The 11,736-nt window shown below is 31.9% G+C and overlaps 1 protein-coding gene across 1 annotated transcript; it reads left to right on the top strand.

Annotated features, from left to right (window-relative positions):
- The first annotated feature begins 7,116 nt into the window (after positions 1-7,116).
- Positions 7,117-11,736, top strand: LOC133678087 (polynucleotide 5'-hydroxyl-kinase NOL9). The gene is made up of 9 exons (XM_062100281.1): positions 7,117-7,767; positions 8,189-8,286; positions 8,434-8,467; positions 8,780-8,940; positions 9,081-9,264; positions 9,713-9,893; positions 10,114-10,213; positions 10,397-10,524; positions 11,534-11,736. Exons 1-9 carry the CDS (start codon positions 7,580-7,582, stop codon positions 11,585-11,587), a joined length of 1,128 nt encoding a protein of 375 aa, XP_061956265.1. The 5' UTR covers positions 7,117-7,579; the 3' UTR covers positions 11,588-11,736.

Genomic DNA, 11,736 nt, shown 5'->3' with positions numbered 1-11,736 from the left:
GGTTAGCGTTTTTGGGCCGTCGGATTTACTTGCTGGCCATTTAAAACTCGGTCAATGAGTTGTCAACGATAATAAATCAATGATCTATTCCTCCACGTGGCAGGTTATTATACGGATTGCTATCATTTGGGACCCACAGCACCTTGTCAAATCGGGAAAAGCTTCAGCGGACAGAGATGGACGGAATATAGTGTTTTGAAATTTATTAAAATAACTTTTTTATTTTTTAAAATTTATTTTTAATATTAATACATTAAAATAATTAAAAAAAATACTTAAATCCATGGACAGCCTAAGCATAATTTGGCTTTAAAAAACGATAGAGAAAATTTGTATTTTTTTTCTTTTTACCATAATTTACAACTTTGTCTTTGGTAATAAAATTACAAAAAAAAATTAAATTGGAAACAAAAGGTTTAAGGATAAAATTAAAAAATTAAAAAATTAAGGAGGTAGTTTCCTTGTTCATATGAACAAAAAAAATTTAAACAAAAAAAAAATAAAGATGAAATTAAAAAATTTTAAAAAATAATAATAATGAAGTTGCTTTCAATTGTTTTTGTAAATAAGATAATTTAATTTTTATAATCATATTTAATTTAAAAACTAATATTTTTTTCAAACTCTTAACACTTTATTTTTAGAGTTTGAATTTGAGTATTGACCTTATTCTTTTAAATATATTTAAAATATGCTTGCAAGACGTCACTCATACTTATTAACCATGTATGGAGTCACGTTAATCTAACTTGAGTCCACTCACAACAACAGAAAATATATATCGAAGCATAAAAATTATCAAAAATATATTTACAAATAAAAATAACAAAAATAATACGATAGTTTTTTTTAATCATATGTTGTTGCTTCAAGAGTGACCTCATCGGTAAGATAACGGTTTGTTATATGATAGAAAAGTGAATCAAGAGAGTATTGCTAAAGACACCATTTAACTCACTGATTTATATTTTAAAAGACTAAAATAGCCTAAGAGAGGGTGAATTAGAGCTGAATTTAACTTCACAAACTTCAATAAAATTACCACCTTGATTTTTAGCAGCAACAAATACACAATTAATCAATGCACAAATACAATGAGATAGGTAGTGAGAGAAAGAGACTTGCTGATTTTTACAGTGGTTCGACTCTCTACTTCATCCCTTGAACTTTCATTCAAGTATTCACTATTAATCAACAGTTTCCTCAGCGAAAAAGAACTTACCAATTGCATTAAAAAAAATTTAGATTAAGATTAGAAAACTTTACGCAATCTTTTTCAAGACTCAAGATTAAAATATACTGTATGAGTTAAATATGTTCACGAGGTAATGGGAGGTATAAAATGGATATGACGTCTTATAAGGAAATATGGTATGGAAACAATATAATGAATTGAAATGAGAATTCATTAGAGGTTGATGGAAAATGTTTTAAATTGAAAATTGAAATAAGTTGGAAGTAATCACTAAAGATTAACAGAAATATTAATAATCAATATAGTTCAAATGTTTATTTTATTTCCAATGATTCTACGTGTGTTTTTAGGTAAATTATTTCAAAGGTCAAGAATCTAAATGAAGTGTTATTAAATTATCCAATTTTTCATGTTAGGAAGGTATTAATAAAGTTTAATGATAATTGTATGATTTTATGGTAAAGGTAAAGTGTAAAGAAGAAAGGTCATAATCGATGAATGGAAGTGATGGTAGAAAAAGTTTATAAGAGAATATTTAAGGTTTTGTCATTTCTAGAGTTGATTTAAGTATTTTGGTAATGGATATGATTATATATAAATTATTATGTTGTGGTTATCTTTACTTAAGTTAGTAGGGGTTATGGAGATGACATTTATGGATATAAAAGATTTAAGATCTATGCTAATTATGTGTTACAAGTTTTTTTTTTCCTGGAAGACCCTAGTCCCTTGTAGAGAGTCCCTAAACTTACCTTCCAGGTTGAAGGAATTCATGTATTTTTGAATGAATACGTTAAGTACAATATCATTTAAGGAGTGATTAACACGATTAAATGTGTAAGAATAAATTGTGTATAATTGTATTATAATTATTCTCATAAAAAAAAGATTACTTGAATTGTTATGTATATGATTGTTAAAATATGAAGAAATGAAATCAAACACATGGGGCATTACACCTTGTTACTTATATGTCATATATTATGAAAGATGTTTTCTCTTTATTACTTCACATTATCATCTTTAATCTGAATGTTAAGTGATCTCTTAATCACTAAAACCTCTTCATTAATTGGATACTTAATATCATTACAATCCTCAAGTGGTGGCATCTCATCCTTTTCTAATGTGTCATTTTTGGATTTAATCTCCCCACGTTCTTTCATAATCATAATAATTTTATTTGGACATTGTAAAGTTATATATCCATTATCCAAATAGCTGAAATATTTAATATCATGGTTATGATTAGTTTGAGTTTTGGTTTTACCTTTCTATTCAACGGTTGAATCTTTCTTCAACGCTTTAAGTGGTTCGACTTTGCTTTCCATTGTATTTGACTTGAATGAAGCAGTCTCCTCTCTCCTATAATTCGATCTTTGAGCTAAAAAGGAACCTGAATTACCTCATTGACATGTACTGCCATTTCTTTTCAATTGTCTCTTTACCTTAGTAGCCATGTGTACTAGATCTTCTAACTCAATATAATGTTGTAATTCAATCATATTACTTATCTTTTTATTCAAACCATTTAAGAACCTTGTCATTTTAGCCTCTATAACCTCCACAATATCAACTCTAATCATGGAAATTTTCATCTTTTTATGATAACCCTCCACACTTTTAAACATTTGAGTCAAATTCTACAATCTTTAAAATAATTCTCTATAATAATATTTAGGAACAAACATCTTTATCGTGATTTTTTTCATCTCATCTCAAGTCTTTACAGGCCTTTCTCTATTCTTCTCCTATATAAAATAATTTGATCCACCAAATAATAGCATAATTAATAAATTCAATATCAATAAGTTTTATCTTCTTTTCTTCACAATAATAATGACAATAAAAAATCAACTATACTTTCTTCTCTCATTCCAAATACATTTCAGGATTATTTTCCATTAAAATATAGAATCTTAATTTTATTACTTCTCAAATTTATATCCAAACCATCACGAAAACCATCATCCCTATCTGTTTTTATATAGCCAAAATAATCATATGGCCAAACTCCCTTATTTCTGCAGGTCCTAAAGATAAGAAGTATGGTCTTTTAATAAATCTTATATTATAGTTTATACAATTAAATCTCCCTCAAAAGTTTTTCTAATTTTCTACATAAGATTTGTATAAATAATATATACTATCAAGACATTAAATTCACCACTTGTAACTCTGATTTAAGTATCAGTTATTATGTTTTCCCTTTCTTTTTTATATTCAATCTCATAATAAAACCCAACAGTTTAGTCAATTATAGATGTTGGGATGGAAGAGTTACCTTTTGGTCGAGTAGGTGTTTGTGACTGATATGGTATGTATGAATTTTAAAATGCCTTCCCCATAAATAATATTTTTATTTGGCCATTACAAGTACAATTGACATCATCCTATTTTCATAGGTTAATAATGCCTACTACCTAAGCCTTAAAGACTTGTTTATGCAAGTTATTAGATGTCCTTGCATTAATAATGCTCTCATACCAGACCTTGAAGCATTAGTTTTAACCACAAATAACTTGTTAAGGTAGAGTAGGCCTAAAACTGGTGGGTTAGTTATAGCTTTTTTAACATAGGTGAAAGCTTTCGTGGCATCTTCAATCTATTTAAAAACATCTTTCCTTAATAATTGAGTCAATGGTTTATAAATGGAACCATATACCTTCATAAATCTTTTTATAATACCCAATGAGGCTTATAAATCCCCTTAGTTACTTAATGCTTTTGGGCACTAACCAATCAATAATAGCTTGAATTTTTTTAGGGTCAGTGACTACTCTTTTTCTATATATAACATAACCCAAGTATCATAGAAGACACATTTGCTTTATTTAACAAATAAGTTGTGAGCCTTAAGTAACTCAAATATTGTCTGTAAATGCTTTATATGATCAGTCAATGACTAACTATAGATGAGAATATTATCAAAGAATACAAGTATAAACTTTTTTAGATACCTCATGAATATATCATTTATTAAGCTCTAAAAGGTAGCAAGTGCATTAGTTAAGCCAAAAGACAAAACCAGAAACTCATAATGACCATTATGAGTTCTAAATACTATCTTGAACACATCAATAGATGCCATTTTGATTTGATGGTGGTACCCTAATCTTATATCCAACTCAGAGAATATAGTAGCCCTAACTAGTTCTTTAAATAATTCCTCTACTAAAGGAATAAAAAACTTATCCTTGATAATGAGCTTGTTGGTATCCAAATAATCTACACACAATCTTCATGATTTATCCTCCTTTTTTACCGACACCATTAGAGATGCAAATGAACTATTGTTGATATGTTGAATAATGTTTGAATCTAACATTGCAACTGCCATTTTTTTCAACCTTACGTTTCTATAGACTAGAATATCTATAAGGCCTTAGGTTAATGAGTTGAGTCTTTGCCTTAAAAGGAATAAAATGGTTATGAGTTCTTATTGGTGGTAAGCCCTGAAGTTCTTTGAATATCTTCTGATAAGTCATTGATATTGGTAAAATAATAGTCATTGAACCTATCATTGTCATACTCTTTTATAACCCTTAGGTTGTACAAACCGATTCCAGCTAGTTAAGCAGTACTATATAGCAAGCCATTTATTTGTTTAAGTCTTATGTTTTGGACATGATTAGGATTAAGTAGCACCTATTGGCCTTGCCAATTGAATGACATCCACAATTCTTTAGTTTGATACTATATTACTAAGTATAGCCAACTATTGGATTCTTAACACCATATTATAGTTATTAGATTCCACCACAAATATATCAACCACAAAGTTTACTTCTTATATTTTTCATCTGAAATCTTTACATATAGCAATATAGACCATAACCCCACCATTAGTTGCTTCCATTGTCAATGGTTTGATGGACTTGAGATTACAATATAATTTGTTGGCTACTTGTGTGTTGATAAAGTCATGAGTACTTTAAGAATTAACCATGATAAATAAGGAGTGCTTGTTAACCTTGCCTGTCACTCTCAAAGTATAGAACCCTGTAGTTCTTTCTAGGGCATTAATGGATATATATATATATATATATATATATATATATATATATATATATATATGAAGTAATGGCTTTTAAATTGAATTCCCTTCCATTCTCTTTGTTTTCTTCAATTTCCTTTTCTTCTTCCACAATATATAATGAGTGAAGTCCTAACACAAATTTCTCATCATATAAAAACAAATAGCCCATTGACTCTTATTTCATCCAATTCCTTATTTCTTATTGTTTTAGTTGGTTTGAAAAGGTTTTTGTTGGTATGGTCTTAGTTAAAAAATGTTGAGTGATTAATTAAAACTGAGCTTATTGATAATGAGAAAAGAAGGATTTATATGGAGTGTTAAAGGCTGAGTATTTTTGTTTGGTTGGCTGTGTTTATAGTTAGGGAAGAGTGTTCGGTAGAATTGTGGTGGGAGTATATGCAGGTAAAGGTGTTTTCCTGTAGATAAGCTAGGTTATGGGCTTGATATAATACCCTTATTCAAACATCTTAACCAAGTTTTTGATCTCCATTTTTAAGCCTCCCATCAAAAACACCAAGGCTTGCTTCTTAGTAATCATTGCTCTGTTCCACAAAATATCAAAATCTTAGATGTAAGTTTCTAAATCACCCTCTTATTTAAGTTCCTTAAGTTCTTTTAAAGGATTCTTCTACTCCTAAAATCTATAGTACAATGCCTCCACATACTCATTTCAAGTAACTCTTTAATCCCTAATGCTTCTTATAAAATTTTGGTGGCAATAGAGTGTCATTCCATCTAGATAATATAAAGTTAATTTGAGTTTATCAAAATCATGCACTTCTTTAATCTTAAAATATTAATTGCACTTATAAAGTCATTTATACACATCATCACCATAAAATTAGGGAAGTCACGTTTAGGCTTGTATACCTTGTAGTTGTGATGACCACCTTTACAAATCCAGAAGGTTCTCAAAATATTTTCATTATTACAAAAACTTCATAGATCCTTAGAAGTACTTAATTCTCTTGTAGCCAAGTGTAATTTCTACATAATAGAGTTTTGTTAATAGGATAGCCTATTGATGAGATCTTTTAGCTCCCTAAACCTGGCCTCACGACTTGATTTAGTGTAATCTTTGTTCATATAATTTCAGCAACTACATTACTTGTTCATACTCTATTGACTATTCCTTATTAGCAAATTTGAATGAGTCTTCCAGTCTTTTAAAATCTTGAGACCTAGTATCTAATGTCATATCTTGAATCTATAAACCTACTACTCTAATACTATTTGCAACAAATCAGATTTCCATGGACCCAACTTGGATGAAATCTATGGAGAAATCCTAACTAAAGAAGGCAAAGAAAGGGAAAAAATGAAATTAAAAGAGAAAAAGAAAGTGTGTGGTCCAAGAAGCTTGTTTTATCATGCATTCATTATTTCATAATATCCTCATGCCCTAACAAATTATGTTATAATATATATAGCCATATCATCTTTTTTAGAATCTAGCTACTACCTGAATTGCTACATGTGGCCTCTTAATGCAATAAAAAGAAATCAAAGGAAACTAAACCAAATGTGGATAAGGAAAAAACTGATGCATTTAGATTTAATAAAACAGTGTCTACAAACAACAATAAATCAACAACGATTAATTATCTTAAATTGCAAAGACTTTGTTATTATTATATTTTTTCCTTTTCTTCTAAAAATAAAATTCTTGATGCGGATCATGATAATGTTGGTTTCTTTTAAATGATTATTGATACTAACTCATGTTGTGAATTGCTTCTATTAATAAAGAAAGTAAAATTATCAGTTTTTGGTTATAAATACCCAAAACTCGATCAAGTTTAGGTATTAAAAATCTATGTCTATTTTGGGTTTTGACTTGGGATATAAACAATAATTTTGGATTTGATTTTGAGTATGGATAGTACAACACACATCGCATGTATATCCATTGCCATCTCTAATTGTGAGGGAGTTTGAGAGAGAAGAGACCAAAAACAGAGAAGGGAGGGTGGTTGTGGAAGGAAATTAGGGATTCAAGAAAAAGAAAAAGAAAACCTCTCATACCTTAGTTTAATTTAGGGTTTAAACTGAACTGACCTAAAAACACTTTTGGATTTTATAATGGGGTCTTCCAATTTTTTTCTTGCTTCGGTATTTTGGTTGCTCACCCGTTGTCACACACGAAGGCAATTCTAAGCAAAGTTGCTCACAAAATTGGCTGCCTCAAACAAAAATCGTATGTAAAACACAAAGCAGGTGCCGAAACAATATAGACTATCATTACTCTCCTTGGAAAGCAGATAGAACAAGCAGCCGTTAGAGATTACCAGAGAAACAAAATAAACGAGTCCCAAGTGAAAAACTAAAACGAGAGAGCTAAGGCTATGGCTTCAATAACAGAAAGGGAAGAGGCATCGCCAAGCATATATATATCAGAGGAATGGTCAGAGGCTGCCGACTCAGTAGCCTACGATTCCACCACTTCACCACCTCCTATTGCCCTTGTCTGTGGCCCCAAAAACTGTGGCAAAACCACCTTCTCTCGTTACCTTCTCAATATTCTTCTCCAAAGGTTATTTTCCTCAATGTTTTTCCTTTTCTTTTGTGAATTTTGTTCGCTCGTTTGGTTTTTGAAGCAAGTAGTTGGATTTTGTGAACTGGGTTCCTGTTGAAAGTTCTAAACCTTTTGCATTTATGCTCAAAATTTTGGCTTTTTAAGCTGTTTGTTTGCTGCATTGTTTTCTTGTTTTCTTCTTGGCTTGAATTCGATTATTTTGGACTATTGGGTATTGTTTACAAACATCAAATTTGTCTTGTATTTTGTTGTGTTCTCTATTGGGTGTGCTTCGTTATCAAAGATCAAGTCTTTCTTGAAGATAATTTATGTTTGCTGACATATACTTATTCTTTGAATATTGGAGTTAATAAAGCGTGCCAGGAGCTGAATTTCATGTTTATAGGTGATTGAGAACTGTACTTTTTTTTTTTTGCAGATATAAAAGGGTAGGTTATTTGGATACAGATGTTGGGCAGCCCGAGTTTACTACTCCTGGTTTTTTATCCCTCACTGTAGTTGACAAACTAACTCCAGGTATTTATTTGAGGGCTGTACTTTCTTACCATATGTCTTGTTCCTTGAATTCCTTAGTTTCAAAGATTTCTTTCCAGGATTTATCTCACCTCATTTTGCGTTATAATTGATAGAGTTTGTCTGTTTTCTTTCGTTTCCCAAAATCAGATTTGACAATTCCATGCTTGAAGACACCAGAGAGGTATGGGCTATTGAACTTATTGTGTTAGTTACAATCCTTTTCCTTTTCAATATACGGATATTTGAGATGTTGTTTCGAGGATTTACAGTTCCATAATTGTTTAGTTATGCATACTGATCTATTGTTTGATTTTGAACATCTCCCATATGATTAACTTCTTTAATTTCCATCAAGATTCTAAGATTTTACTTGGTGGAATTGATTATCACCTTTTAATGGCTGGTCCAGGGAGTTATCATTTTTAGCATGATTTTGTGGAAAATGTTTTTTGTTTGTGTCGTTTATGGTTCAATGTTTTAAATTTTTTCCTAGATGCTTTTTCTTTGGTGATGTTTCTTCCAAAAGAGATCCAACGGCTTATCTGAAATGTATATTTACCCTATATGACTATTATCGGAAGGAGTACTGCAAGAGTGATAGCCCTGTGGAGAATGAAATGCCTCTTGTTGTGAACACACATGGTTGGGTAAAAGGTGTGCCTCTTTACATCATTTATTTCGTTTTCTTCTTTTCTATCCCTTTCTCCTTGATCTTGCACTATTTCTTTACCATTGGTGTTATTTCACGAGTACTTATGCATTTCAAAATATGATCTTCATCTCTTGTGTTTTAGGAGTTGGTTATGATATATTGGTGGATATGTTGAGGCATATTGCCCCTACCCATGTGGTTAAGATAAACACAACTTCTGAGAGAAAGAATCTGCCAGGTGGGAAATTCTGGCTAGATGAGGGTTATGGCGGGCAGGTTAATCTAATTGATATCAATTCGACTCGTCAAGACTCCTTCAATAGATCGTAAGTTTTCCCTTAAACTATCATATTCTGACTGCAATCTCACTTGCTTAAACAGGTTGCTATTTGCCTTAGCTGGTCCCTGTAGAATTAGATCTCTGAAAATTTAGCAAGTGCTGCTTTTACCTATTTGGCTGTTGTTGTTATATAAAATTTCCAGCTTCATATCTGTTGAAACATGTCCATTGTGTATTGAATTATTTTATTTCTAAGTTTACGGTAGAGTTTTCAGTGTTTGTTTGTCTAGAGATTTCTCCAATAGGTTGCTCAATAATCTGGAAACAATTTCTCTGGTGTTTTATATTTGATTCTTTATCTTCCACTCATTTGTTTAGATTCTACTTCTTAAAATGCATTAATACTGCTCCTAAATTTCATTATTATGTAGTTTGTTTTAGATGACAAATAACATTTACTTGCTTTATGACAACTTATTTTCATATTGTGCCAGGGTTCTAATACAAAAGGATGCACGCCTTCTGCGGGATTTACGAATAATGGCTTACTTCAGACAGTGTTTTCCGAGTAACCTGAATATCACCACAATCAAGGAACTTGCAAATGCTCTTGCCTCTCACCCTCCTTATCAAGTCCCAATATCAAGCATCAAAATCAGACATCTCCATTCTCAGGTTGGTCATGGCATATGAACAGCTGTGCTGCTGTTTCCGCACAACTTTTACCAATACTCTTTATTTTTGGGCCCCTTTCTAATTTTATTAAGTGCACAGTTACAACTTTCCATGATGTAAATCAGCACTGGTAGGTTGCAAAATTTGAATTTCGGTTTTTGTGTTTGTAAAAATGTCAAATGATCATGATTTCTTTGACAATTCAAATCTCTTATGCTAGGTCCCACATACTGAAGTCTTCTACAGTTTGAATGCAACCATTGTTGGTTTAGCAGTCAGTTCTAAACAGCCAGAAAATATGCCATGGTGTGTTGGTCTTGGTAGGCATTTTTCTTTGCTGTAATGCCATATTTAGTCAATTACATTTAATGTTTTCCTTCATTCTATTTTCCTTACAGTATTCTTAGTAAATCAGTGAGTCCTAACATAAGCCAGAAATTAACATTTATCGTACTTGAGAAATATCATGTTTTTGTCCTCATTGAATGCCTCTATTGAACCAGGAATTGTTAGGGGAATCGATACATTCAAAGGTTTGCTCTACTTAATCTCCCCTGTGCCGCCAATCCTTCTGGAAAAGGTTGATCTTCTTCTGCAGGGATTTATCCATATTCCTACTTGCTTATTGCAGGTAATTGATCCCTGTTCAGCCTCACTATATGTTTCTTACACTATTTTGGTTTGTTTTGTAACTGTGTCTCTTAGTTTTGTCAACTTTCTATCCCCCCTTCATCTATTTTCTTGTGGTTTACTTGTCTGCTTTAATGCAATAGAAGTCAATTCATCTTTGTCTTCTTCTCACTAACATGGCATTGCAAACAAGAAAAAAATGCTTGTTAGTTTTGAATGCACAGCTTAGGATGATATTCATGTTGCACAGCAGGATTGAAATGTTGACCTTTTGTTGCCTTGCCCTGCCTTCTCTGAAAAATCGCCTTGTGCTGGCTGCAGTGTGATTTTGTCTTGACTTCAAAATACTTTTCTTCGGCTACTGCATGCCTAAGTTTTGGCACGGCTGATTATGCCTTGGGTATGGCACGGCTGCTGATGCCTCTGGCTTGACATTGCAGCCCCTGCCTAGACCAGTAGATGACAATAGGAACATCATTTACTAGGTCAGGTTAGGCAAAGCAAATGCAAGTTTTACCTAGGCAATACGGATGAAAACTCCACAATGGGAAGATGTTAGGTAGGATGCAGCAGTTATGATAGTATGCCAAACAGTGTCTTGTCCTGAAAAGAATCTTCTTAAGATTCTGTATATTCCAGCTTCAGAAAGGTTACATGTATTCTTTCATATTCATTTCATAGCCAAAAGAAGTAGCTTCCTCTCACTGTCATGATATCTGTTCATCTGTCCATAATGGTTTTCCTTCAACCAAATGGCAATATAAGGCTGTGTTTGCTTTGTGGTGTAATAGTTGCTTTTGGTTCTAGGCAGATAGATGCCTGTGATGCTTCACTTATCTTATCTGCATTGCTATGAAGAAAACAGAGGTCCAGCACAATTTGCACCATGCTAATGCAGACATAATCCAAATGACAGGATCATTGTAGTGATCGTGCTTTGGTGAAAGATTGACAGTTTTATATATTTTTCTCCACTTTAGATCTCATCTAAATACTGGAATTCTTTTCAGGTGCAGGGATGCATGTCGCCTTACATGTCTGGGAATGTTTTGGCTACAAGCTAACTGATACGAGTTCACTGACCAGCCAGTTGCTTCATTCACTGATCAAAATTGAAACTCGGTGTTAGTTTTTATATTTATCTTTCATTCATATAATATAATGTATGAAACAGCACATTTTATTGAAATTATCTGTGTTGACTTCCTTGCAA

This window comes from Populus nigra, chromosome 18 (assembly GCF_951802175.1).
Source record: "Populus nigra chromosome 18, ddPopNigr1.1, whole genome shotgun sequence".
In the NCBI taxonomy this organism is placed as follows: domain Eukaryota; kingdom Viridiplantae; phylum Streptophyta; class Magnoliopsida; order Malpighiales; family Salicaceae; genus Populus; species Populus nigra.
Note: the sequence above shows the minus strand (reverse complement) of the source record. Positions and strands in the feature narration are given on the sequence as shown.

What these genes read in the sequence shown, in the direction of transcription:
- LOC133678087 (XM_062100281.1), top strand. Translation starts at nt 7,580, where the DNA reads ATGGCTTCAATAACAGAAAGGGAAGAGGCATCGCCAAGCATATATATA. An exon ending in CACACATGGTTGGGTAAAAG is followed by an intron (nt 8,941 to 9,080) that starts GTGTGCCTCTTT and finishes CTTGTGTTTTAG; the next exon opens with GAGTTGGTTATGATATATTG. An exon ending in GCCATGGTGTGTTGGTCTTG is followed by an intron (nt 10,214 to 10,396) that starts GTAGGCATTTTT and finishes CTATTGAACCAG; the next exon opens with GAATTGTTAGGGGAATCGAT.